The following is a 27614-nucleotide window of genomic DNA, read 5'->3' on the forward strand; positions in this document are numbered from 1 at the left end:
TTTGATACCTTTTCCCCCCACGCCGGGAGTATAATTGCTTTATTTTGCCGAGTGGGGTCGCCTGAAACAATACGATAGTATGTAGATACAATGTGTACGCTGTTCCATTTACAACACACCAGAAACATTAGACGCAAATCTGTGAATGGACTTTTCTTATTTCGCACTGCATGCAACAAAGAAAAAAACCAAAAATCCGCAAAAATGCACAAAATACCAAGAAATAAAGCAAACCAATCATAAATCCATACCAAATAATTCATCCTACCATGGGCCTGTTGATTTTAGAAAAAAAAAACGTTTCCAAAAAAAGTCCGTCCTCCCCCCCCATCTAACGAGGGCTCTTTAACAAGAGTCCTAGAGGGCCTCCTCTCCTCCACCCCTTCCCTGTGGGGAAGGAAATGCAAGTCCGGCACTATCCTGCCCAACCGTAATAAAGTTGTAAGAGAACAGTTGGTGGGAACAAGCATACTAATCCGCCTATTATAAGAGAAATAGTATATATATTTAATTTACTAACCCAGTTTGTGCTTTTCAACTCAAACTCTGAGGAATCTTGTTGTTGAGACTCAATAATGACTTTTGAAAAATCCTTAGAATCTGATTTTTTGCCACAAAAAAATTATATAGTTAGATTTTTTATATTCAGAGATAAGATATTTAAACATATATATAACATACATACATACATACATACATACATACATTCATAATACATAATTATATATTATATATATATATAGATATATATATATATATATATATAATATATATATATCTATATATATATATAAAAGAGAAAGACATTCTGCGGAGACATCGCGGGGACATCGCGGAGACTCTGTCTGAATATTTACACTTGATCTGATAATGGGAAAAAATCATATAAACAAAGGAGAGGATAATGTATATTTTAAATAAAGTCATGAAATTAGAAGTTTAGAGTTACAAAAACAAAATAATCAGATTTAATAAGAATAAAATAAACTTAATTTCACTCAAAAAATTAAACGTGTCACATTTAGTGGTATTTAAACTAACTTCCATTAATCCTCATGCAAATTAACTCTTTACACACCGTGTATACGCGCTAATTATGTAAATAAAACGCTAATTAGTGTCTTTAATGTCATTTTAATTAACCTAACCGTTCAAACGTTATCAACAACAATGTCGCCATCTAGTGCAAAATTGGCGGCATTTATGTCCCCGTCTTCTTCCCATGGTGCTCCGCGCTGCAGCGATCACGTGCCTTCCGTAAACCAATGGCGTCGTTTGTTTGGCCGTTAGCCGGCCTCTCATTGGTCGAGCCAAATTTAAAAGTACTTTGAATGTTGTCGGAGGTTTTTTTTTTGAGCGCCAGAGCAGAAGTGTGTGAAGAGAGAGAGAGACGACACGGTGACAACTCACAGACCGGACCGGAGGGTGAACAACAAGCGGATACACCGGAGAGGGAGAGGCGGGAAGCTACACACCGGGATTCGGTAAGTTACCGTGAAATAACGCCACTTTTAGCTACTGCTAACATGCTAATCCTCTCCGGTGGCTCTCTCGTGTTTAACGGTGTCTGACGGGAGCTGTGACCGGCTGCTGTCACCGCTGACCGGGCAACGGCACCGGGAATTACTGTGTGTCTGTCCTGGTTTAAAGTGTGTGTCCATCCAGCTGACTGTAAAGTGTGTGTCTCTGTCCTGGTTTAAAGTGTGTGTCTCTGTCCTGGTTTAAAGTGTGTGTCTCTGTCCTGGTTTAAAGTGTGTGTCTCTGTCCTGACTGTAAAGCGTGTGTCCATCGTCCTGTCTGTAAAGCGTGTGTCCATCGTCCTGTCTGTAAAGCGTGTGTCCATCGTCCTGTCTGTAAAGTGTGTGTCTCTGTCCTGACTGTAAAGTGTGTGTCCATCGTCCTGTCTGTAAAGTGTGTGTCCGTCCTGACTGTAAAGTGTGTGTCCGTCCTGACTGTCTCTGTCTTATTTTCCAGATTACAGCTGCAGAGGACTTCTCTCTGCAAACATGGCTTCACACAGCCTGAACGGCATCAGGCGGGATGAAAAGGGCAGAAACATCCAGGTGGTCGTCAGATGCAGGTACGGACAGAGATACAGGGAGGCTTTAAACCGGTTTAATGACGCTTTAATATGCTTCATATACGCCTTAAAGCTGAGACACTGTCACCCAGAGTTACATTCGATATTTAAACACTGAAAAATAATTGTCTCAATGTGAAGTTATTTTAAATGTCGACTATCCACCTGCCGTGTCTTTAACTGTCAGAGAGGTGTTTGTAATATCTATGTAAATATTAGTACCAGCTCTCGGTTTAACACCACTGCAAACCACGACATCAGTAATAAATATAACAGTTAAATAAATCAACATTTCTCTGACAGAGTCGACAAAAAACTGAAACACGACGCGCTTCATAAAGGCAGACTCGCCGCAGGAAGTCATCACAGTGCACAGCAGAGAGCCCCACATGGCCTATAATAACTTTAGTATAACTGTATTTATATTATTAATCTCTTTATATGCTGGGTTATTATCCTGTATGTGTTTATGATTGGTAAAAAAGTTCATGCATAATTTATTATTGGTTATTAAATGCCAACAGCTGTGTGGAGTGCAAATAGAAGTTGGCGGACCCCCTGCAGTACCTCTGCGGACCCCCTAGGGGCCACAGACCCCTGGTTGTAGACCCTTGTTTTTTTTTTTGTACATGGATACAACTTTATGTTCTTCCTCCACGTGGACTTTAAATTCTATTTTTACTGTTAGTCACTTTAAACTTGTTGAATAAATATCGTGTTATAGATTCATTGATTGACTTTATCGATCCCCAAAGGAAAGTTCTTGTCTCTGAGTCTCTGACTGAATCGACTTTTATGAAGCGCATCATCTATCTTTGTATTTATGTATTCATGTGAGGCTTTGTACAGCATGGATCTGTCATTAAACTGAGAGTTGTTTCTGATATTTACATACATGAGAGGGCTGTAACATTAGAAACGCCTCAGTGTGACGCACTCCTGTACAGCAGCGGCACACTCAGACCTCAGTGATAAGTATAAATGAACACTGAAACAAGATGAGCGTCGCAACAGTCGAAGTTACGTCAGAGTCTCTGAACTTCATGACCCAACAACGGGTCATGAAGTTCAGAGCCTTGTTTATACTTTTTATTCATAAAAAACGGAGAACAAGAAGTTTATTATGTCGGGCACAAACAAACCGAAGCCAGTCATTGGCTTGGGTTGATCTGTTTGTTCTGGGTTCTCAGGCTAAAAGTTTTTAAATGAAGCTGAATTTGACGCGTTCGCTGCCAAAAACGTGGACGTCATTAGACCGCACAGGCTCTTTACACCTCTGTGTGCTTGGTTTATGTTGGGAAAGTTATACTAGTTCACACACGTGTATCTATATTCTGGCATGGACATGACATGGATATTTTCATGTCTGTAGACTTTTCTGAGTTTATGAAGAAATTGGAAGAGATTTTCTTTCTACGGTTTGTTTATTGGTATCAAAGGGAAACATTTGGAGTATGAATCCTGTCGAAACAAAGAACAGAAATGGATAAATAACACGTATGTGTTGGAGACGATCACGGTCCCCGAGTTTTATTAAACTTCGTAAGCGAACCTTCTTCGTCCGGACAAACTGAAGAGCAGAGACGGGACGACGCCAGTTATGAGACGGACACTACAAAGTCGTCTTTATATTCAGGAAGCTGCAGAGCTGGAGGAAAAAGCCCAAACAGAGCGTGGTCAATGACAAAAACATTTGGATGTTTGAGTGCTAGCTGAAAGATATTAATGATTAATGAAGAGGTCAAAGGTCAAACAGTCGTACGGCAGCATGTGTCAAATGTTTCAACCTTCGCGTGTGATGTATGTTGTCTGTTGGGGAGTTCCTCTGACAGTCGTGGCCGCGCTTCGTTGGTAAACTTTGACACTGACGTCCTTTCAGGCCTTTCAACACGATGGAGCGCAAGTCGTCCTATGGGGTCATCGAGTGCGACTCCAACAGGAAGGAGGTGACGGTGAAGACGGGCGGCGTGAACGACAAGGCGTCGCGGAAGACCTACACGTTCGACATGGTAAATGGGCGCGGACGTCTCCACATGTTTGTGAATGTTGAAGCTGATCTGTCTTTCCAGAACATGACGGTTCATCTTTTTCTTTTTTTTTGACATTTGTTCTGCAGGTTTTCGGTCCGGCCGCGAAGCAGATCGAAGTGTACCGGAGCGTCGTCTGTCCCATCCTGGACGAAGTCATCATGGGATACAACTGCACCGTCTTTGCGTGAGTGAACGTCGACAGAAGTCCTCCAACGATGTGTTTCGAAGAACATGAACCGTTAATAACTTTCCCACCGTCTCGTTTAGTTACGGTCAGACGGGAACAGGGAAGACGTTCACCATGGAAGGAGAGAGGAGTCCGGACGAGCAGTTCACCTGGGAGGAGGTGAGTTTAACGTGGATGTCTTTTCATAAAACTCTAATCTGATTTGATTATTCTGGGATCAGATGTACTCTCAGACAAAAGAACGAATTACTTGTAACTCAATACAGCATTCAGAAACCTCTGTGGATTTGTTGTTGGCTCCAGCTCCAAGTAATCTCTTTGTCAAACATACGGCGTGCCAGAGGGTCCAATCCAGCTCGCAGGACGAGGAAGTGTAAAAATGACAGAGCGCCGCAGTTTTCCAATCAAAGCAACTGCTGTTACAAATTTGTCCACCAGGCGTCGTACACAACTCGGTCAAGCCAGCAACGAGTTCATGCTGGAGCTGCCGGTTGATAAATGTGTCCCTGTAGAAGTGTCGAAGGATCTGACGCCTGATATCGATGCACGTGTTCAAGTTTCAGGAGCAAATTAAACGCTGAGTCGTGTAAAAGAAGTTTTGGTCTCGTCTAAGTCTCGGCCCCTCAAGGTTTTGGCCTTGGTCTTAGTCTTTCCCGCAAAGTCTTGCTGTTGTCTCTGTATTTGACCCCCCAAAGTCACGGCCTCGTCCCGGCCTCGTCCCCTCAAAGTCGCGGCTTCATCTCTGCCTTGTCGCCTCAAAGTCTCGCTCTGCTTCATACATGATACAAACAACACTTCTGCGTTTCTTTGGATTTTTTAGGACCCTCTGGCCGGCATCATCCCCCGAACGCTGCACCAGATCTTCGAGAAGCTCTCAGAGAACGGCACCGAGTTCTCCGTCAAAGTTTCCCTGCTGGAGATCTACAACGAGGAGCTGTTCGACCTGCTCAGCCCCAGCGAGGACGTCACGGAGCGGCTGCAGCTCTTCGACGATCCGCGCAACAAGGTAACATAACGTAACGTAATAGTTCTACATTACGTTATCTACGTGATCTACGTTTGTCTCTCGTTACGTTGGCACTGACCGCCTGTCGTGCGTTGCAGCGAGGCGTGGTGGTGAAAGGTCTCGAGGAGGTGACGGTTCACAACAAAGACGAAGTTTATCAGATCCTGGAGAGAGGATCAGCCAAGAGGAGGACTGCCTCCACGCTCATGAACGCCTACTCCAGGTAAACTCATCTCTGACTTTCACCTTCCTTACCTCATCCGGTTCCTTCGTCTGTTCACCGGCCGCCTTTCGTGTCTCTGCAGTCGCTCCCACTCGGTGTTCTCGGTCACCATCCACATGAAGGAGATCACTCTGGATGGAGAGGAGCTGGTGAAGATCGGCAAACTCAACCTGGTAACTCAAAGCTTCTGTTAAGACACAAGTTTTCCTGCTGGAAGTCATTGATGTGCTTGAATCAAGTAAAACTTGACGCGTCCGTCCTCTCCAGGTCGATCTCGCCGGCAGCGAGAACATCGGGCGCTCGGGCGCGGTGGACAAGCGAGCTCGCGAGGCGGGAAACATCAACCAGTCGCTGCTGACGCTGGGCAGAGTGATCACCGCTCTGGTGGAGAAACGACCTCACGTCCCGTACAGGTAGAGTCTACCGTCATCGATGTAAAGAGAGTGATCTATGATGATATGATATCTTAATAAATGACGTGTCCTCTCCTCACAGAGAGTCGAAGCTGACCAGAATCCTTCAGGACTCGCTGGGAGGACGGACAAAGACCTCCATCATTGCCACCGTGTCGCCGTCGTCCAGCAACCTGGAGGTTCGTTCTGTCAACACAGAGATAAAACATTGAGGTTTGTAACTTTGCGCTCACGGTTGTTGTGATGTTCTGTCTGTGCAGGAGACTCTGAGCACGCTGGAGTACGCCAGCAGAGCCAAAAACATCATGAACAAACCCGAAGTCAACCAGAAGCTCACCAAGAGGACGCTCATCAAGGTACAGGACTTTAATTTTACGCTCACGCTTCACTTGAGCACCTCGAAGGAAGAAGCGCTGACTCGTGTTTGTGCCCGCTCAGGAATACACCGAGGAGATCGAGCGTCTGAAGCGCGACCTCGCCGCCGCGCGAGACAAGAACGGAGTTTATCTGTCTACGGAAAACTACGAGTAGGTCACATGAGAGTCTGTTTGACTGTGTAACACCTCCATCATCTTCATCGACATAACGCTGTGTGTGTGTGTTTCAGGAGCATGATGAGTCGGATCTCGTCTCATGAGGAGCATTCAGCCGAGTACACCGACCGGATCGCTGCCATGGAGGAGGAGCTGAAGAAGGTACGTCAGCCTCAGACGTGTCCGACATTCAGACCTGCAGAGTCACACGAACAAATGTTGAAGAGGAATTTATGTTTCTTCAACAGCAGGTGGTGCTAACGCGTCCAGGTTTTAGACAGTCTGCGGGGACGTCTCAGAGACTACGTCCAGGTTTTAGACAGTCTGTAGAATGTCACAGAGACTACGTCCAGGTTTTAGACAGTCTGTAGAATGTCACAGAGACTACGTCCAGGTTTTAGACAGTCTGCGGGGACGTCACAGAGACTACGTCCAGGTTTTAGACAGTCTGTAGAATGTCACAGAGACTACGTCCAGGTTTTAGACAGTCTGCGGGGACGTCACAGAGACTACGTCCAGGTTTTAGACAGTCTGCGGGGACGTCACGGAGACTACGTCCAGGTTTTAGACAGTCTGCGGGGACGTCTCGGAGACTACGTCTCGGAGACTACGTCCAGGTTTTAGACAGTCTGTGGGGACGTCTCGGAGACTACGTCCAGGTTTTAGACAGTCTGCGGGGACGTCACAGAGACAGTCTTTGTCTTCATGTTGTCACACTTTGTCCTCCATCCAGGTGACCGAGCTGTTTGTGGACAGTAAGTCCAAACTGGAGCAGTGCTCTGTGGACCTGGACGAGAAGCAGCAGAGGTGAGTGTAAATGACGAGTTTAGGTGGTGAAGAGTCTGGAAAGTTTTGATTTAGATGCCTTGAAAGTGCTTAAATCACATCAGGACACTGACGTTGTCTTCTGCTGGTTTCAGGCTCGAGGAAACGAGTCAGGACCTTCAGGTGACCCGAGTGAAGCTGAGTCAGGAGGAGTTCATCAGCTCGGAGCTCAGCTCGGTCCAGGAGCGCCTGTACGGCACCGCAGGAAAGGTCGAGACCCGCCGACACACAGATGTGTTTCCTGTTTTTAACGTTCACCTCGTCTGCACTCGTTTAGAGGTGACTGATGTTTGGACGAGCTGCTGAGATCTTCTTGTGTTTCCTCCTCCAGCTGCTGAGCACTGTGGACGCCACCGTAAGTGACGTGTCGGGCCTGCACGACAAGCTGGACCGCAAGAAGAAGGTCGGTCCTTTCAGTCCACGTGTCACCCAAACGTCTCAGAGAGCTGTTTCGAAGCTCAAACTCGTTAAAGTCGTGTGTTTCGTCACGTTAAGCGTCTTTTCTTGAACTCGCAGGTGGAGCAGCACAACAGTGAGATCCAGCAGAGTTTCTCTGAGCGGATGGAGGCGGCGTTCAGCGACATGCAGCGCTGCGTTCAACAGCACAGAGCCAAACACGGCGACATGCTGAGCAGCTACTCGCACGCCATCGGTAAAAACCCTCGTCTGACCTCGAGTCTGAGCTGACGCGTCGACGACGGGGTCGCTAATAACACGTGTTCCTGTTCTGCTTCAGGCGGTTTGATCGTGACGAACGAGGCGGCGCTGAACGGAGCTCTGACCACCGTCGAGTCCTTCGTGGGCGGAGTCGGGCAGCTGGTGGCCGAGGGCGTCGGTCGCTGTCAGGACAGAGTTCGACAGCAGGAGGCGCTGTGCCTGCAGGACAAGGAGAGCGTACTGCAGCTGCTGGTGAGGACGGGAGCGCCTCGGCGGGGTTCGAAGGCGGATGTGTGGAGTGGATCTGTAATGATGACTGTTTGTTGACAGGAGGAGCACCAACAGGACATGGAGGAGGTGCTGCTGGGTCGGACTCTGATGGGTCTGTCGGCGGTGAAGGAGCTCAGCGACAGTCTGAGGGCGACCGTGGAGACGCAGCGAGCGCTGGCCGACAAGGTCAGTCCACGCCTCCGTTCTGTCTTCTCTGTATCGTCCTCGCCGTGTTCATTAACCTCCTCCTGCTGCTCCTCTCTCAGGTGGAGGCGATGAAGGAGGTGGGCGTGTTCTTCAGCGGCCTGGTTCAGGAGCTGGCGGGTCTGCGGGAGGCCGCCGTGCTGGGCCTGAGCTCGCTGCAGGCCGAACACGACAAGCTGGAGGACGAGATCAGACGGGCGCAGGAGAGACACCAGACGGTGAGAGAGCGCCCGGTTCTGACCCGAGAGAACGGAGCCGGACCTGGTTCTGATCCAACATCATCCACATTGACTGGGCTAACTGATTAGCATGCTGTTAGCTGAGCTTTCATAGCGCTAACATCATGCTAACCAACTCCAACCAGCTTTAGCTTGAGCTGGTTAGCATGATGTTAGCATAATGTTAGCTGAGCTGGTTAGCATACTGTTAGCTAGGTTGGTTAGCATGATGTTAGCTGAGTTGGTTAGCATACTGTTAGCTGAGTTGGTTAGCATGCTGTTAGCTGAGTTGGTTAGCATACTGTTAGCTGAGCTGGTTAGCATGCTGTTAGCTGAGCTGGTTAGCATGCTGTTAGCTGAGTTGGTTAGCATGATGTTAGCATACTGTTAGCTGAGCTGGTTAGCATACTGTTAGCTGAGTTGGTTAGCATGATGTTAGCATACTGCTAGCTGCTTTGATTAGCATGCTGTCAGTCATGAAGCTAACGGCGGCTGCGTCTCCTGTCAGGGTATGAAGCAGACCATCCAGTGCCTGCAGGACCAGCTCAACCTGCTGAGCATGGAGGCCCAGCAGGACTACGCTGAGCTGAGGTCCGCCTCCAGATCTCTGCAGAACCCTCTCCAGCACCTGACGGAGAACATCAGCAGGTGAGACACGTTAACTCCGAGAGCTTCCTGTTTGTGTACAAGGCGTCACCGTCTCGTGTCTGCCTGGTTGCAGCGGTTGCAGCGCGGTCGAGCGTCAGGCCTCGGCCCAGGCTGACCTCCTCTCCTCCACCTCCTCCGCCCTCGCCTCCTCTCTGCGGCTGACCGCCGACGAGAGCCACCAGGCGCTCGAAGAGATGACGGGCTGCTGCTCGCACCTCCACAGCTCCGTGTCCGGTACAGCACTCGTCATTTCAGCCGTAACGTCGACGTCCACAGCGCGCTCAGCGTCTGGTGTTGTTGACTCTGTCGTTTTGTGTCTGCAGGTCTGGTCCAACGGGACCTCCAGTGGAGCTCCAGAACCAGGGAGCACGCGGAGACTCAAGCCCAGGAACACCTCTCTCTGTTGGGGATGACTGCCACTGAAGCTCAGACCCTCCACCAGGTAGTACCCGCAGGTTCTAACGTGTCCGCTTCACCCATGAGACCAACTCTAACCCTCCGTCCTCTGTCCAGAGCGTCGAGCGGCACCGCACTGAGCAGCTGCGAGCAGCCGAGGAGGAGCTGTCTGCTCGGCGAGAGGAGGCGAAGTGGGCTCTAACGGTCGTACAGAACCAGACCTCCAAGGACCGGACGGCCCTGGACGAGCAGCGAGCCGAGCTCCAGGACCGCATCGAGACGGGCCAACAGCTGGTCGACGGCTTCCTGCAGGAAGAGCTGCAGCAGGACGTTCCCACCGGTACGTCACAGGTTTGAATCTGTGAGACACGAGGTCCAGCAGGTTCTGACCTGGTTCTGATTCAGGTGTTGTTGAGTGTCTCACCTGTCCCGGTCACTGACCAGTTGTCATGTTGCCTTCAGGTGCAACCCCTCAGCGTCGGGAGTTTGTGTATCCAAGGCAACTGTCGAAGTCGCGGAGCCGCTCCGAGCTGCTGGAGAGCCTGAGGAGGCAGCAGGAGGAGCTGCAGGCCGCCATGGAGGAGCAGGAAGAGCTGGAGGAGGAGGAGGAGGAGGAGGAGGAGAAACACAGCCAGGTTGACCACGTAGGTTCACTTTTACTTACGCCCCCGCCTCGTTTAATGCTCGCCTCTCGTGAATATTCACGTCATCGGTTTTTTATCGTGTGCAGGACTCTCTGGAGGACGAGCCGAGCACCTGTAACGAAAGCGTGGCCACCGAGCCGTCCTTCATCGACGAGAACCTCGTCTTCAACGAGAGCAAACGAGTTCCCTTCTTCAAGGTGAGCAGGAAAAATGTCAACAGGTTTACTCTGAACATCACTGATTAGCACGTTCACCATGCGTCTCTCTCTCTCAGCAGAAGAAAGGCGGGAAGAAGGAGTCCAGGATTCCCGCCCGGTCCAAAGCGGCGGAGAACGACGCGTCATCCACGCCGCAGAAATCCAGACTGCCGCTCCGCTGTCAGAACTGAACCGGTCTGAACCGGTCCGGACGTGTTTTATCTTTTAATCTGTTGTTTCTGTTTGTCGTACGTGTTAATCGCTGTGTCTCTAAACGAACTGTCTCCATGTTTTCAAGTCGTTTTTAAGATTAAAGAGATTTATACTTGTTTTGTACTTCTGTTGGTCATTGATGTGACACCGTGCTCTTTATTCTGAGAGCGCAGCGTCTTCGTGTTTGTCCAAAATAAAAATAAAAAATCAGGAACTGAGATTTGCTGAAGCAACAGGAAGTGCCTCAACATCCACACTGGCAGTGTTTCCAAAGAGTCGGCTTGTCTCTAAAGACGCTCCGCTCGTCTTCAGAACTTCTTAGAAACTGTCAAGATGAGACGAGCTTTGATCCCACAGAGGAAGTTCACGTGACACAGCAGCTTCATAAGAAATGACTCACAAAGAAAGTGATGAAGGTCAGAGAGGATGGATAACTTATAAACTACGTGTCTGAACACTGGTGGCTGGTGGTGTGTTCAATGACTCAGATGTGGGTGTGTGTTCTTTTCACCTTTCGTCATGTTGCCAAACAAACAATTTCACTGGAAAAAAAACAATGTCTCATGAAAAACTCGTGAGGTGTCTGCACATAGATGCATAGTTACATACTAACAATAGTACTATTATATATATGGGTTGCATGAGACACTTATTTGTGCGGTTGTCTGGTATTCTAAGGACTTCTGGACTTTGGGGTCCCCATCCTAGATCTAATCTAAACTAACCTTCCTTTGCTATCACATGTCTTGAAATAATTACCTCTGTCCCTCTCTTAAACAAGAGTATACTGTTGCCTGTTTTGACTGCATGCATGTAAATAATTACCACCAGAGTATCTAAGGGCTTGCCCTGCATAGTTTGGGAGAGTCTCATCATTCGGTCAGTAATAATGAATATTGTCCAGCTGTCACAGAAGCAGATGAAGTGTTTGTTAGCTGCTATGCTCGCTCACCCTCCTGTCCACTCACACACAAACATATTAGCAAGTTATGGCAAAGATCTCTGAGGAACCAGCAACGGGAACTTCATGAGGATCTGCAGGACGCTGGATGGCACAGTTCCAAACAGTTTGGACTCTGTGAACGCAGAGAACACAGGCAACAACACAGCAGGTCACCTCCTTTCCTAAAGGATGCTCCGTGTGTCCTCTGCTGAAGGAGACGATGAAGGAAGCACTGAAGCTCCTTTCCTTTGTTATGTTAATACTTAACCCAATTAATGTGGATTTTTTTAAACATGTGTATATTAGAACTTCATGAATAAAATCTGATTCTATCATGAGTAAAAGTACACATGTACAGTAATAAACCTCATTTTTAGTCTAAACATCAAAGTTCTAAATGTGTCTGTTTGTTTGCGGTGTTCATTTTCTTCCCGAACACCTCTGAACGTTTACTGGTTATTAATGCAAACACTTGTCTGGAACAGCTGGATGTGATCCAGATGTTTCAGCGTGTCCACCCTGCAGTGTGTCAGCTCACTGATATGTGGAGGTCAGAGCAGAAAGGGCGAAGCCGGGAACGCCCAGAAAGTTAGTTTCGGTTTCAGGGGGTGTAACGATCGATTGTGTCACCCTGCACAAATGCGTCCCTACGGGTGGGCGTTCCTCGTGAATGCCTGCTCAAAAAAAACCTCATAACTACATCTCAAACTTACAACCTGAGCTGAATGTGGTGTTATTGTACAATTAGTTAAAGAGATAAGATAAGATAATACTTTATTAATCCCACAACGGGGAAATTCACTTGTTAACAGCAGCGAAAAATAGAAACCAAGGAGGGAAACACACGTGTACATATTTACAAAAGGTACTAAAGTAGAATGTGCAGATTTAAGAATGTGCAGATTTAAGAATGTGCAGATTTGCGAAACAAGTACTAAGGTAGAACAAAAACAAAAACAATGTTAAATAAATGTCTTCATACGGGTGTTTACTTTGGCTCGGTAACGTCGGTGTAACACAACAAAACAATTTAAGCTACAATGAATGAAGCAGCTTAAATTAATTAATTTATTAATTTGATTAAATCGGGCATGGACAGGGACGTCATGTCGTGAGCGCGCTACGTGCGCGCGTTTACGTCAGAACGAGGAAGGAAGGGCGTGGACGTGCTGGGGTGTCGCGTGCTTGCAGTCGTCGTCGAGTCGTCGTCGAGTCGTAGTCTTTGATATGATCGTGGAGACGGTCTGAGTCCCGCAGACATGGAGGTTCAAACAGTTCTTCGGATGGTTCTGGTTCTGGTTCTGGTGGCCGGGCTGAGCGGCGCTCGAGCCGTGGATACGTACTTCACGGAGGGCGGGAAGTTGGTGGTCGAGCCAAAGGTGGCTGCGAAGATCTCGAACATCCTGTGGAAGCACAACGGAAACCTGCTGGCGGAGTGGGTCGAAGACGCGATGCCCCTGACTTACTACAACCGGTTTAAAGGCCGCACCGCGCTGGACGTCACCACCGGGCGGCTGGAAGTCACGACCGCGACCAAAGACGACGCCGGCGCGTACACGTTAGAGATCAACAGCAAGGTCCACGGTGAGAGCTTCACCGCTAAAGTCATCAAGGAGGTGCCCACGCCGTCCGTTTGGATCCAGCCGGTGGCCTGCACCCCTCAATCCGAGTCCTGCACCCTGCTCTGCGAGGGACGCACCCCACAAGGCGACACGGAGGATACCACGGGGGCTGAACCCATCACCTACAGCTGGAGGGAGGATGGAGGGGACTGGACCACATCAGGGAAGGACAGAACCATCAACAAGGAGACAGCAGGAATAGAGAAATTCTCCTGCCAGATGAAGAACCCGGTCAGCACGAAAGAAAGTCAACCCCATGCCAACCCCTTCTATGTAACAACACCACCACCAACAGCATCTAACGATGTTGGTGGTATTGTTGGGGGGGTCCTAGGAGTCTTGGCTGTGGTTGGTTTTGGTATTGCTGCGTACTTTAAAAGAGAAGCTTTGAAGAGTTTTCTATGTGCAGCCAGAGACGATGAAAGTAAAGCGGATTATGAGAATGTACCAATAAATGAAAGTCCTAAAACCGACGATGTGACTGTACCAGTAAATGAAAGTCCTAAAACCGACGATGTGAATGCACCACCAAATGAAAGTCCTAAAACCGACGATGCGACGGCCACTGCAGGAAATTCCCACTGAACAATCAGCAAACACTGAGGATGGAGGGTGGAGGATGGATGCCGCCCCAGCTGGGCCGTGTGAAGACGTGGAGCTCTGTAGTCTCTCACAATCAGCACTTAAGACTACAGACTTTTAAAGTAGGACCAGTGTGTAGGATCTCCAGATTGCAACCTCCCCTCGTCACCTTCCGCTGCCCCCACGTGGTGTTGGAGGAGGTGTCCGGTCAGTTTGTGGTTCTCCATGGAGCCACCTGTACTCAGATCTTACACACTGGACCTAATTATAATTTTTCTTTTAATGTGTTTTTAAGCATTCATCTGTGTGCCTCACCGACTGTTACTCAGAGCGGAACATTTCTATTCTTTCTTCCAGAGACATTGGGGAAAAAACAGCATGAGTCATGGATAATTATCTTACTGCAGGGGTGTCCAAAGTGTGGTCCGCGGGCCCAACGCGGCCAAAGCTTCATTCATGGCCTGCTAGGATTGTCAGATACCGTACGGCTGACTTTTGGTTGACATGACGAAGCATTAAGGACAGAGCTGGCTGTAGATGTGACAACAGTAAGAGTGATATGTTTTAATGTTCACAGACTGTGACTGCATTACTCATAATGTCATGTTTAAAATGAGCATGCGCACGTTTAACGTGTTCATTCAATTTATTCTTTGTTATGACTCGTGAAAGGAAGGAGGGAAGAACTGGTTTTATATTTGGTCGCGCCTGATTGATGATGGTGAAAGATAATTGTGACAATGACAATAATATTTAGAACATTTGTATGTAACTTTTTATTAGTAGTAGTATTGGCCCCCAGGTGTCTTGACCTCTTCACATGTGGCCTTGTTTAAGAAGTTTGGACACCTTTGTATTACTGCTCTGAAACATGCAGCGTTTGTATATATATAATATATATAACTTGTAGGCTGTTACTATAAGGCTTGGCTGTGCAGGAGTATCAGTGAGATGGGCACCAACGTGATATTATTATAATCAGACTAATGAACTATTGTAAACATGCTAACACGCATGGCTGTATTGGCTTTTACTGGATTATGTATTTATGTTTTTAAACAAACAAACAAACAAACAAAAACATCAAATCAGATATTTTACAATCATGTCCAACATTTTGTATATTGTTTTTTTTTTTTAAATGAATGTCTGTAATTCAATAATTGGGTTTTACGGCATAATTTATTTGTTATTATTTCAAAGAATTAGAGCTTTTGAATAAAGTGGTTGAACTTTATTAGACTTTGTTTGTTTTTGTCGACTTAAAATGGACGAAACGAGGCGGGGCGGGAACGAAGCCGGAAGTGAGCGAGGATTACTCTCTTTACATCAGCGTGATTTATATAGGCATTTAAAGTGATGGTGGTTTAGATTTTATTTGTTTATTTATTTGTTTTAATAAATTAACGGATGAGCTCACCAAAACAAACGAACTTCAGATTTGGTCGTTTTAGCGGCGGGAATGGACGAAAAGAGGCGGGAACGAAGCCGGAAGTGAAGGCGGATTACTCTCTCAGTCGTCCCCTCCGTGCTCCGTGTCTCCCTCCGCGGCGGACGGAGCTGCCGCCGCCGCCTCTCGGCGCCTCGACCCTGGGATGGATCTAGAAGAAGCTTTCCAAGTTGTCGGCGCGTTTGGACCGTACCAGAAGCGAGCCGTCGGTGTTCTTGTCCTCACACAGGTGAGTGTGTTTAAGAGAAGGTTTGAAACAAAAAGGCGGGAGCGTCTCTGTAGCGCTACGTGGCTTTAAAGCTCCACAAAATAAACACACAATAACACTCACCTACACACTGATTTAACCGCTTTAACTAAAATACACGCATTGTACACATCTATATAAATATAAAGTCTTATTTTATTGGACAGATTGTTAAATTTTTTTGTTTTAACCGTAAATTAAAAGTAGCGGACTCGCCTCGCTTCATGCGCTAAAATAACACCTCCGGGCCGGGTAGCTACACTGACCCGCGCCGCGACACGTACCGCCGTTTTTTAACATTTATATAATAAATAAAGCTCCTATTCATGTCAAACATATGCCGAATTCATCACAACGAGTCACACATTCATGCTGTATTTGAATTAACTTAGTCGTTTCGTCTTAATTATGAGTAATATTAAGTTTAATCTCAAATATCCGCTTCTGTAAATGGACTTTGGCTGGCTAAAGTTAGCCTCTCTCTGATGCTGATGTTTACATAATGAGGTGTTTATTTAATTAAGTAAACTTCTTATAAAACACTAACAGATGAGGGTTTATAGCTTTAAATGGGATGCAGTGTCAGTGTTTGTTGAATGAAGCCTCAGGTGTGCTCTCATGAACAGGTGTGTGTCTGTGTGTTTCAGGTCTACATGGCCTGTCAGTCCATGCTGATCGTTCTGGTTGGATCGACACCAGAGTACCGGGTCGAGCAGCAGGACGGCGTCACGTCTGACCACCACAACCGGGTCGTGTTCACCGAGGACATCGACACCATAGTGACAGAGGTCGGTGTTTGCGTTTTGGGGTGTCTGACCCGAGGCGGGTCATACTAACACCCGTCTCTCTCTCTCCCTCCTCAGTGGTTTCTCGTCAAGCAGCAGGCCTATAAGGTCAGTCTGGCCGGGTCGCTGTTCTTCGCGGGGCTCCTGATTGGGAACATTGTCTTTGGGCCGCTGTCTGACAGGATCGGCAGGAGGCCCGTGTACCTGACCGGTGAGGAGACACCTCAGAGAACATCCTCTATTATCTTAGTCAAAGAAGAACCTGCTCAGCCTGCCTGTGTGACGCCAACGTTATTCTAATATTTTAATATTTGTCCTGTGTAACTAACCCCCAGTTTGACATTTAAATGTCAGTGCATGGATGTTTCTGGTGGCTCCATACGTCAGAGTCCTTCCTGCAGCGACCCGGTTCTGAGTTTATCCAGCCACGTCTCTGTGTTGCTACACCCTCCATCCTCCCTCCGTTAGCTCCTCCATCGTATCGTGGAGCGATCCAAACACAAACTGATGGAGATTAGTGTCAAGAAAACACCAATGAAATCTACCAACGGCTACAATGAAGTGCACTGACAGCACCAGCTGAGGGAAGGAGGACACGAGGAGACGCAGGTGCTCCCTGAGGAACTGTCTTCCTGTCTCAGCAAACGCCAAGCTCGTTGCCATGGCACCTGTGTTTGGCACCTGTTGGTAGATTTAATTGGTGTTTTCTTGACACCAGTGTTTGTGTGCAAACGTGGACGGCTTCATGACACATACAAGCTCAAACAGCTGGTAGCATACTCCCTGTGTAAAGAGTGGAGATCTCTGCTGAAGCGAGGAGACAGAGACGCAGAGCTGGATCTGTCGTGAGATCTCTCCACGATAAGATGGAGGAGCTAACGGAGGGAGGATGGACCCGGCTGAATGAACTCGCTGGGAACTGGACACAAAGGTGGGAGCCAGAACCGGGTCGCTGCAGGAAGGACTCCGGGACGCCAACATTTATTTATTAACTTGTAGATCATGAGCTTTATTGTCCCCTGTGTGGACGGACTGAGAGTCTCCTCGTGTGTCTTTTTCTTCCTCCAGGTCTGTTTTTCGAGGTCGTCTTCGGTTATGTCACCGCCTTCGCGCCCAGCTATGAGGTCTTCGCTGCATCCCGTCTCCTGGTCGGGCTGATGAACGGCGGCATCGGCCTCGTTTCCTTCGTCCTCACTCAGGAGTACGTGGGAAAGTCGTACCGCGCCATGACCGGTACGAGAACACCGTGCTGACGATGACTTCTCAAACTGCTGCTGAATCAGTACTCATGTCTTCATCTCCCTTTTCTCTTCAGGGACGTTGACCAGTATGGTTTTCGCGGTCGGCATCGCTCTGTTCGGAGCTCTGGGCTACTTCATCCAGCCGTGGAGGAGCCTCGCCACGGCAGCCAACTCATCCGGAGTGCTGTTCTTCCTGCTGTCTGTGTGAGTGTAAACCTCAGAGAGACAAACCGCCGCCACCCTCACCGCTGCTGCTGCCTGCATCCAGATAAAACCAAAACAGTGAAATGCACTTCTTGTTCCAGTCAGATCAGAACCAGTTTGAACACAGTGCAGGACACACGACTAAACCTGAATCTGAACTGACAAATGTCTGGCACAGACATCATGAGTAACGCTGCATGTGAACGTTTTTTTCCTGGCTCATGTTCTCCTAAAGATGCTTCTACATGTGTGAATATGCTACGTACTTCATCTGTTTCTCTTTTGTCTGTCTGTATCGTTCCGGTGGATGAAACTTGTCACGCGGCTGCAAATGTTGCTGTGATTGTTCTTTGTGTCTGTCTGACACTTCCTTGTTGTTCTACGTCACCGTGCAAAAGACCGATAGAAAAACAGATGTTGGGCAGACTGAACGCCCAGTCGACGAATGGACAAAGGTTACTAGGCAGACTAGTTTCTTTTTCAACCAATCAGTGGAGGGTATCTATGACATATTCTAGCCAATCAAAGGAGTCTGTGGTCTTGTGGGCAGGGAGCTCACAGAGCAGAGTGACAGAATAACTTGATAAATACTATTTCTACTGAAGGACAGCTTCCCCTCAACTCTCTGGAGGCTCTTTGCTTTGCTCAGTGGCATGCCTGAGGAAAATGAGGCAAAAACACATGGGAGCTTTTTTATTGAAAGGGCATTATTTTATTGTTCTTCACATGTTTGGTTCTCCTGAATCTACAGGTACCAGACACATGCTGTTCCATAGACATATAGTTTATAAGCCCAAATGTTAAAGAAGTGAAAACGAGCTGGCTTCCAGAGGCTCACTTGAAACAATTTTAATAATTCTAATTAATGATGATGAGAAGAAAAATAACGCACTGGTTATTATTGATTAGTGAAACTTGAGACAAGCTTGGCAAAAAAAAAGAAAGTTTGATTTCATTTGATGTTGAGAAAAAATTCAGTAAAAAGATTTTTATTAATTTTTTATTTTGTTTGCTTCAATCCATGAGAAACGACGAGAAAATGAGAGAATGCAGGCGATTTTCAAAATAAAACGCCCACAACAATTTAACTATGTAAAATATTTACACATAAACCAAATCTGAGCAAGTTAACAAAGTCTGGAGGGAGAAAAATCACAACGTTTAATACGTTTCTCTACCGTCCCAAACGTCATGACGTCGCAGTGTTTTTCAAAGTAAAAGACGACCTCCATGTTCGGGTCGCACAGTAATCTCTGTCCTCTCGTCTTCTGTCCTCCAGAACTCTTCCAGAGTCTCCTCGTTGGCTGTTTTCTCAGGGTCAGACGGAGCGAGCCGAGGAGGTAACTTTAACGAGACCGAGGTGTCGTTTCAGCCCGGTCTTTGAACTTTGAGCTCTCCAGTTCTGTTTTTTACTGGACAGTGATTTAACCCTTTCCTCTCTCCAGGTTCTGCGCTGCATGGCGCTGAGGAACGGCAACCCCGCCAACAACCTGATGCTGCAGCGCGTCGGTGCTGCTAAAGCCGGTAACCGGGCCGGCGGGGGCGTCCTGCAGCTCGTGGTCCATCCGGTCCTACGCATGAGAACCGTGGTGCTCATGTATGTTTGGTGAGTATTTCACGCCTGTTTACAGTAAATAGACTGCAGGAGGAGACGATGGTGGAGGTGCTGACTGTGTGTGTGTGTGTCTGTGTGTGTGTGTGTGTGTGTGTGTGTGTGTGTGTGTGTGTGTGTGTGTGTTGCAGGTATGCGTGCAGTCTGGTGTATTACGGTCTGACTCTGGGGGCCAGTGAGATGTCTGGGAGCCGTTACATGAACGTGGCCATGTACGGCCTGGTGGAGCTGCCCGCCTACCCGCTCTGCATATATTTCATCAACAAACACTGGTGAGATACACACACACACACACACACACACACACACACACACACAGTTGAAGCATCCTCCACTGAGTCGTTGTTGTTGTTGTCGTTGCACAGGGCTGGCAGGAGGAAAAGCATGGCCGGATTCCTGTGCCTGGCTGGATCTGCCTGCCTGTGCACCATGTTTGTCCCCGAAAATGCAGGTGAGACAGAGACGGACGTTTACACAGAGGACAGCTCAACTGTGGTCAACGTTTTCAGTGACTCAGGGCTCATCGAAGCGACCTCTGTGGCTGTGAAGTGAGACTACGTCCAGGTTTTAGACAGTCTGCGGGGACGTCACGGGGACGTCACGGAGACTATGTCCAGGTTTTAGACAGTCTGCGGGGACGTCACGGAGACAACGTCCAGGTTTTAGACAGTCTGCGGGGACGTCACGGAACTACGGGGGTCCCAGGTGTTAGACGTCACCAGAGACTACGCAGGTTTAGACAGTCTGTGGGGACGTCACGGAGACTACGTCCAGGTTTTAGACAGTCTGCGGGGACGTCACAGAGACTAGACGTCCAGGGTTTTTAGACAGTCTGCGGGGACGTCACGAGACTACGTCCAGGTTTGAGACAGTCTGCGGGGACGTCACGGAGACTAACGTCCAGTTTTAGACAGTCTGCGGGGACGTCACAAGACTACGTCCAGGTTTTAGACAGTCTGCGGGGACGTCACAGAGACTACGTCCAGGTTTTTAGACAGCTGCGGGGACGCTCAGCAGACTACGTCCAGGTTTTAGACAGTCTGCGGGGACGTCACGGAGATTACGTCCATGTCAAACTTTTGGCACTTCCTGTGTCGGCTTCTCTTCACAGCCACGGAGGTCGGTTGCAGCGGTTTGTCTACTTCCTGTTTGAACAGAAGCAGCTGTGAGGCTGATTTCGGCACGAGCCCAGCATGAGATAACAAACTTAAACAACGATGTGAAGCCGCCGTGAGAGACTCAGCCCTCGTTTTTTTTGTTTTTCTAAGGGACTTTGCTGAACGTCACCTCGTTGGCGCCTTGGGGAAACTGATGGTCAGCGCGGCGTTCAAAATCGCCTACGTGTACACGGCCGAACTCTACCCAACAGTCATCAGGTGAAAATTTGGACTGGTCTTTCGTACTAAACTCTGCAGCCCGGTACGGGATTATAAACTTTTGTGTTTTTGTGTTTCAGGAACGCCGGTTTGGGGGTGTGTTCCATGTCGTGCAGAGTTGGTGGAATCCTCGCACCGTTTGTTCCTTCTATGGTAAGACTGCCGAGACAAAGGATGACTCCATCCAAAAAACGATAGTATCGATCCTACTCGATACCTGCACGATGAGACGATACTTAAGTTTCACTTTCTCTCTCTACGCTCAGTACACACACGTCACGTCCCCCGCAGACTGTATAAAACCTGGACGTAGTTCCGTGACGTCCCCGCAGACTGTCTAAAACCTGGACGTAGTCCTCTGTGACGTCCCCGAAGACGTTCCTAAAACCGGACGTAGTCTCTGTGACGTCCCCGCAGACTGTCTAAAACCTGGACGGTATCTCCGTGACGTCCCCGCAGACTGTCTAAAACCTGGACGTAGTCTCCGTGACGTCCCCAGACGTCGAAAACCGGGACGTGTCTCCGTGACGTCCCCGTGACGTCCCCACAGACTGTCTAAAACCTGGACGTAGTCTCCGTGACGTCCCCCGCAGAATGTCCTAAAACCTGGAACGTAGTCTCGTGACGTCCCGCGACTGTCTAAAAACGACGTAGTCACCTCTGTGACGTCCCCCGCAGACTGTCTAAAACCTGGACGTAGTCTCCGTGACGTCCCGCAGACTGTCTAAAACATGGACGTAGTCCCTCTCTGACGTCCCCCAGACTGTCTAAAACCTGGACGTGTTCTCGTACGTCCCAGCAGACTGTCAAAACCTGGACGTAGTCTCCGTGACGTCCCCGTGACGTCCCCGCAGACTGCTAAAACCTGGACTAGTCTCCGTGACGTCCCCGTGACGTCCCGCAGACTGTCTAAATAAAACCTGGACGTTGTCTCCGTGACGTCCCCGTGACGTCCCACAGACTGTCAAACCGGGACGTAGTCTCCGTGACGTCCCCGCAGACTGTCTAAAACCTGGACGTAGTCCTCCGGTGACGTCACGAGACTGTCTAAAAACTGAACGAGTCTCCGTGACGTCCCCGTGACGTCACCCGCAGACTGTCTAAAACCTGGACGTGGTCTCCGTGACGTCCCCGCAGACTGTCTAAAACCTGGACGTAGTCTCTCCGTGACGTCCCCGACGCCCAGACTGTCTAAAACCTGGACGAGTTCCTCCGTGACGTCCCCCGCAGACTGTCAAAACCTGGACGTAGTCTCCGTGACGTCCCCGCAGACTGTCTAAAACCTGGACGTAGTCTCTGTAACGTCCCCAGCAGACTGTCTAAAACCTGGACGTAGTTCGCCGTGACGTCCCCGGGACGTACCCCCGCAGACTGTCTAAAACCGGGACGTAGCTCCGTGAGTCCCGACCCCCGCAGACTGTCTAAAACCTGGACGTAGTCTCCGGACGTCCCCGTGACGTCCCCCGCAGACTGTCTAAAACCTGGACGTTGTCTCCGTGACGTCCCCCCGCAGACTGTCTAAAACCTGGACGAGTCTCCGTGACGTCCCCGTGACGTCCCCGCCGACTGGTCCTAAAAACCTGGACGTTGTCTCCGTGACGCTCCGTGACGTCCCCGCAGACTGTCTAAAACCTGGACGTGTCTCCGTGACGTCCCCGCAGACTGTCTAAAACCTGGAACGTAGTCGCCGTGAGTCCCCGTGACGTCCGCAGACTGTCCTAAAACCTGGACGTTGTTCCTTGACGTCCCCGCAGACTGTCTAAAAACCTGACGTAGTCTCCGTGACTCCCCCGCAGACTGTCTAAAACCTGGACGTAGTCTCCGTGACGTCCCCGCAGACTGTCTAAAACCTGGACGTAGTCTCCGTGACGTCCCCCTGACGTCCCGCAGACTGGTCTAAAACCTGGACGTTGTCTCCGTGACGTCCCGCAGACTGTCTAAAACCTGGGACGTAGTCTCCGTGACGTCCCGCAGACTGTCTAAAACCTGGACGTGTCCTCCGTGCGTCCCGCAAGACTGTCTAAAACCTGGACGTAGTCTCCGTGACGTCCCCGCAGACTGTCTAAAACCTGGACGTAGTCTCCGTGACGTCCCCGCAGACTGTCTAAAACCTGGACGTTTTATAAATGTTATAAAATCAGACCGTAGTGATCAGAAGAACTCCGTTAACACCGTGAAAGTCCCTGAAACTCCGACTCAGCGTGCACTCATAAATAACTTCAGCGCTGAGTCATAAAAGCAACACTTCATTTATATGAGGAGGAAGTTGAAGCGTGAAACATGAATCACACGTGTGTCGGTGTCAGCCACGCCCTCGGTTGTCATGGAGATTTGGACACAACACACAGATATCATTTAGGTTTCTTCCAGCAGAGCCGAGTTTCCAACGTCAAGAATGAAACTTCAGATAAAGTTTCCCACTGAGGGGTTAATAAAGGTCGTCTTCATTCATCCAGCAGAGATAACGGAAGGGAAACTTCCATTCAGAGACTCCTGAACCCAACCACAAACTGTTCAGACGGGTTCTTTAATGATTAACAGCAGCAAAGCGGGTTCATGTCTGTTTTTATGGGAACCTTTGACTCAAGAGCTCGAGCTCAGATCAGACTTTGACGTGTCGAGACCAAGTCAGGACAAAGAGGCCTCTACGTCAGCTCTTCCTCTCCCTGCTCGTTATATTTATCTGAATATTTTTAGATTTCTGTAGAAAGTCTAAAAAGAGGAAGTTGGTTTTAAATCTTCACGCTGAGCTCAAACACCCTCTGACACTTTATACATGTTTCGCTTTCACACGCGTGTTGAAACTCATGACGGCTCTGCTCAGCGTGTAGCTTCAAACCTGAAGCGACGGTGACACCTGGTGGAGGTTTGTGAGAGCTGACCTGAACCACAGAGACAGGAAACAGACCTGTGACTCTGAAAACATGCAGAACTCTGAGACACTTCATCCAGATACACAACCAGATTTAAGAATGAAAACCTGGACGACTGAGAACCATCATGGTTGGTACCAAGGAAGGCATCAGGTCTTCCTCAGCTTGTCCTCAGGTCTTCTTCAGGTCTTCCTCAGGTCATCCTCAGGTCGTCCTCAGGTCTTCCTCAGCTTGTCCTCAGGTCTTCCTCAGCTTGTCCTCAGGTCGTCCTCAGGTCTTCCTCAGGTCTTCTTCAGGTCTTCCTCAGGTTGTCCTCAGGTCTTCCTCAGCTTGTCCTCAGGTCTTCCTCAGGTCGTCCTCAGGTCTTCCTCAGGTTGTCCTCAGGTCTTTCTCAGCTTGTCCTCAGGTCGTCCTCAGGTCGTCCTCAGGTTGTCCTCAGGTCTTCCTCAGGTCGTCCTCAGGTCTTCCTCAGGGTGTCCTCAGGTCTTCCTCGGGTCTTCTTCAGGTCTTCCTCAGGTCTTCTTCAGGTCTTTCTCAGGTCCCAGCTCTCAGCATTCAGATGCCTTGAGGTCAAAGGACCCCTCTTGAATAAGCCCAAACTTGAAGCGTTGTTCGGTCATCTTACCGTCACTGCTTGTAGATCCATGAAGATGTTTCACCTCTTGCCAAACTTTGTCCCAAACTTTGAGCGTTATTTAACGATCTTACCAACAAGCTAGAAGGACATGGTTGGTACCAACAGATGCTTCAAGTCTGAACTGATTCTGCTACAGTCGCTTAAAGACAGTGAAGTCGGTCGAGGAAGGAATAACGCTCCAAGTTTGGAATTAAGCACCAAAGCCATCCGTTGCCCTCTGACCTCAAGGTATCTCATGCTCATAATCATACTGTATGATCACACTGATCATTGTTAATGTGTGTGTGTGTGTGTGTGTGTTGCAGAGGGCTCTCCACACCTCCATGCCCTTCACTGTCTTCTGTCTCAGCGGTCTGTCTGCGGGATGTCTCGGCCTCCTGCTGCCTGAAACCCTCAACAGTCCTGCAGCCGAAACTCTGGAGGAGCTCAGCAGCCCGCCGCTCAGCCGAGTGCTGGAGAGCAAGGTGACACGGCGACAGATGATGTAACTGCAATGAGTCACATGATACACGGCCATTCAAGTCGAGGTTTCAAACGCCACCGGCTCCGCCGCGGTCCGGTTCAGAAGCGGGCCTGAATTTAACGCGGCTGTTCTATTTTTGACGGACGCCGCGAGGAGCCCGTGTTGATTTCCACACAGCAGCTCGAGCTGACAGGAAGCCAGACGCAGAAACAGCATAGAGAATCCTGTGGATTTTCAAAATAAAATACCCCGTGCAAACTGCCAGAATAGAAAGAAATGAAGTACGTAGCATATTTCCACAGAAGCATGTTGAGAAGAACATGAACCAGGAAAATGAGCAAATCTGAGCCAGTAAACAAAGTCTGGAGGGAGAAACGCTGCCGGTGGTTTGAAGTCGATGCAGGACGGACCAAAACAGAGACACGTCTGTTGACCTGCTGTGTCCACTAAACATCTTTTTATTTTGTTTGTTTGCAGGCTCTTCTGTACGAAGACGAGGAGTGGAAATCGAACCACAAATGAAGCCGACGCCCTCGTCGCCTTCGTCGCCTCATTCCTTACACAAATTTGTGAACTGTCCCTTTAAATCAACTTAAAGGACCAATCACTACGAGACATGGACGCTGACCAAAGACGGCGCCAACGACGGACTGGAAGGTTCCTCGAGTCGATCCGCCGCGTCTTGATCATGATGGAAGTTTTTTGTGCCTTACTTGAAGACGTTGACGTTACATTCCAAGATGCTGCTAACGAAAGTGTGACTGAGCAAATGATGGAAAAGTTTGCACACACACGCCAAGTTCACAAACATGTTGACGTTATCACAGTTAAGTTGCGTTTTAAAGAGGAAAGATGTTCGTCTCCGTCCTGAACTCGTGCAGAGCGATGCGTAGTTTCTTTTATGGCGCTTTGAGCGTCATCTTTGGTTTCATTGAACTGAAGAGAAGGTCGACTTCTCTGCAGCCGATGTCCTCTGAATTTACTCACCAATGAATCATGACATACACAAAGAAGTGACTAGAAATAAAAAAAATAATAATGAATTAATAATAAAATAGATAATAAAAATCTAACATAAAGCAGATATTTAATAAATTATTCACACAGGAGGCAGTCAGGGACGATTCTGTTTATTTCCTCCGTCATTAAAGTCTTTGTATCATGCACACAAACACTCATTTGTGTAGCTTTGTGTGTAGCACAAACTGATGTAAAGTGATCAGCCGCTGCACAAAACTAATAACTAAAGGGACCAAACAGATCAACGAGTCATCAATCAAACCAGCATTTTACCTTCTGTGCCTTTCAAACTCTGAACAGGTTTAAACCAATATAAATGTTGTTGAGATGTAATTAAATCTATTCAGATATTAATTAGGACAGATGTTGCTTCATGTGTCCACACACTGTATCTGTATGTTAATGATCTATTTATGTCAAACAGTTCATCTACAGACTGACTTTAACTTCCTGCTACTGTTTTTCTCATCTGAGGAGCTTTTTTAATCAGGCAAAGCAAAGTGTGAAGATGCAGGTGGAGATGATTAGAATGTGAAAAATGTGTTTAAGGTCTGAGTCTAGAATAAAGTCAGATCTGAAATAAAAAAAATTTAATTCTGAGGAAAATAAGTTTCGAATTTTGAGAAAATTTTTACTTTTTTTTTCAATGGTGGCGGTGCTGACGATGATGATGCTGATGACGAAGACGATGATGATCTGAAAAGATAATTTGTTGTTTCCTGTTTTATTTTGTAATTCTCGTGTCTGTAACTTCCTGTTGTCTCGTTATCTTTCCTTCACTTGTTGATTCTGTGTCAGTTCGTCTTCTTTCCATGTGTCCTTGTCTCCTCCTTCATGGACATCGTCTGCTTCTCTGTGGATTCATTCTGACTGAATGTGTGACAGTCTGAAAGCTTCATGCGTTCACTTCTGCATTAAACCATTGTCCTGCCTCTGTCGTAGCCTCATATTCCTGGGCTTTTGCAGCAAGAGGCAGCTAACCGACCAATTGAGCAACAAATCTCAACAGAAAGAGTTGTAAGAAAAATAGAATAAAAAAGAAAAAAAGTCTGAATTTTTGAGCAAAAAAAGTCCGAATTTTGAGGGGGAAAAATTTGAATTTTGGGCAAAAAAGGAAAAGAAAACAAGTTTTCTTCCTCAGAAATTTGACTTTTTTTTCCCACAAACAGGTTGGAACTGAACCCTGGGCCCCTGCAGCAAGGGGCGGATAACCTACCAATTGAGCTAAACAACTGAACAGAAAGAGTTTTAAGAAAAAAAGTCAGAATTAAAAAAGAAAAAAAAAGTCAGAATTTTGAACAAAAAAAGTCAGAAATTTGAGGGGAAAAAAATTTGAATTTTGGGGGAAGTAAAAAATGTCAGCTTTTTTTTCCTCAAACAGGTTAGATTTAAACCTTGGGCCGCTGCCGTACGGGGCAGATAACCTACCAATTGAGCCAAACATCTCAACAGAAACAGTTTTAAGAAAAAAAGTCATAATTGCAAGAAAAAAATTGTCAGAATTACAAAAAAATATCTGAACTTTGAGAGAAAAAAGTCAAACAGGATGGATTTGAACCTTGGGCCATTGTAGCAAGGGGCAGATGCTCAACCAATCGAACTAAACAACACCACAGATTTTTTTTTTTAAGTTAGAATTTTGAGAAAAAAATCTGAATTTTAAACAAAAAAATAAAAACTTCTAACTTTTTTTTCTCAAACAGGTTGGATCTGAACCCTGGGCTCCTGCAGCAAGGGGCAGATGCTCTACCAATTGAGCTAAACACCACAACAGAAAGATTTTTTTGAGGAAAAAAAAACAGAATTTTGGGGGGG

General features: G+C 47.8%; 3 protein-coding genes across 4 annotated transcripts; all 3 read left to right on the forward strand.

The window, feature by feature from the left end:
* Window positions 1–1325: 1325 nt before the first annotated feature.
* On the forward strand, window positions 1326–10867 carry kif11 (kinesin family member 11). Of its 2 annotated transcripts, none has more exons than XM_010742500.3 (27): window positions 1326–1484; window positions 1975–2080; window positions 3960–4089; window positions 4197–4294; window positions 4378–4456; window positions 5118–5303; window positions 5402–5526; window positions 5609–5699; window positions 5794–5939; window positions 6022–6118; window positions 6200–6295; window positions 6378–6466; window positions 6547–6634; window positions 7206–7279; window positions 7393–7507; window positions 7629–7700; window positions 7814–7949; window positions 8034–8206; window positions 8285–8410; window positions 8491–8646; window positions 9155–9294; window positions 9368–9528; window positions 9618–9736; window positions 9808–10030; window positions 10153–10334; window positions 10421–10531; window positions 10609–10867. In XM_010742500.3, the coding sequence occupies exons 2-27, from the start codon at window positions 2007–2009 to the stop codon at window positions 10720–10722; spliced, it is 3201 nt and encodes a 1066-aa protein (XP_010740802.3). In that variant the 5' UTR covers window positions 1326–1484; window positions 1975–2006; the 3' UTR covers window positions 10723–10867. The 2 variants fall into 2 exon arrangements, with proteins under 2 accessions (XP_010740802.3, XP_027131336.1); XM_027275535.1 differs by having other exon boundaries at window positions 10612–10867.
* A 1939-nt stretch (window positions 10868–12806) lies between these two features.
* On the forward strand, window positions 12807–15128 carry LOC104928248 (putative membrane protein ycf1). Its single transcript, XM_027275526.1, has 2 exons — window positions 12807–13763; window positions 13803–15128. The coding sequence occupies exons 1-2, from the start codon at window positions 12947–12949 to the stop codon at window positions 13892–13894; spliced, it is 909 nt and encodes a 302-aa protein (XP_027131327.1). The 5' UTR covers window positions 12807–12946; the 3' UTR covers window positions 13895–15128.
* A 254-nt stretch (window positions 15129–15382) lies between these two features.
* On the forward strand, window positions 15383–26142 carry slc22a15 (solute carrier family 22 member 15). Its single transcript, XM_027275525.1, is given in 14 exon segments — window positions 15383–15570; window positions 16236–16376; window positions 16452–16584; window positions 17442–17606; window positions 17689–17818; window positions 19098–19158; window positions 19264–19424; window positions 19562–19702; window positions 19796–19881; window positions 20699–20725; window positions 20728–20806; window positions 20887–20959; window positions 24622–24780; window positions 25257–26142. Coding segments are annotated over 14 exon segments (1485 nt in total). The 5' UTR covers window positions 15383–15486; the 3' UTR covers window positions 25302–26142.
* The last annotated feature ends 1472 nt before the right edge of the window (window positions 26143–27614 follow it).

Source organism: Larimichthys crocea, unplaced genomic scaffold (genome assembly GCF_000972845.2).
Source record: "Larimichthys crocea isolate SSNF unplaced genomic scaffold, L_crocea_2.0 scaffold146, whole genome shotgun sequence".
Lineage (NCBI taxonomy): Eukaryota > Metazoa > Chordata > Actinopteri > Sciaenidae > Larimichthys > Larimichthys crocea.

Excerpts from the sequence above, each read along its gene's own strand:
- LOC104928248 (XM_027275526.1), top strand. The coding sequence starts at position 12,947 with ATGGAGGTTCAAACAGTTCTTCGGATGGTTCTGGTTCTGGTTCTGGTG. Across the intron at positions 13,764-13,802 it reads TTATGAGAATGTACCAATAA|ATGAAAGTCCTAAAACCGAC; the intron begins ATGAAAGTCCTA and ends CTGTACCAGTAA.
- kif11 (XM_010742500.3), top strand. The coding sequence starts at position 2,007 with ATGGCTTCACACAGCCTGAACGGCATCAGGCGGGATGAAAAGGGCAGA. Across the intron at positions 2,081-3,959 it reads CAGGTGGTCGTCAGATGCAG|GCCTTTCAACACGATGGAGC; the intron begins GTACGGACAGAG and ends ACGTCCTTTCAG. Across the intron at positions 10,532-10,608 it reads AACGAGTTCCCTTCTTCAAG|CAGAAGAAAGGCGGGAAGAA; the intron begins GTGAGCAGGAAA and ends TCTCTCTCTCAG.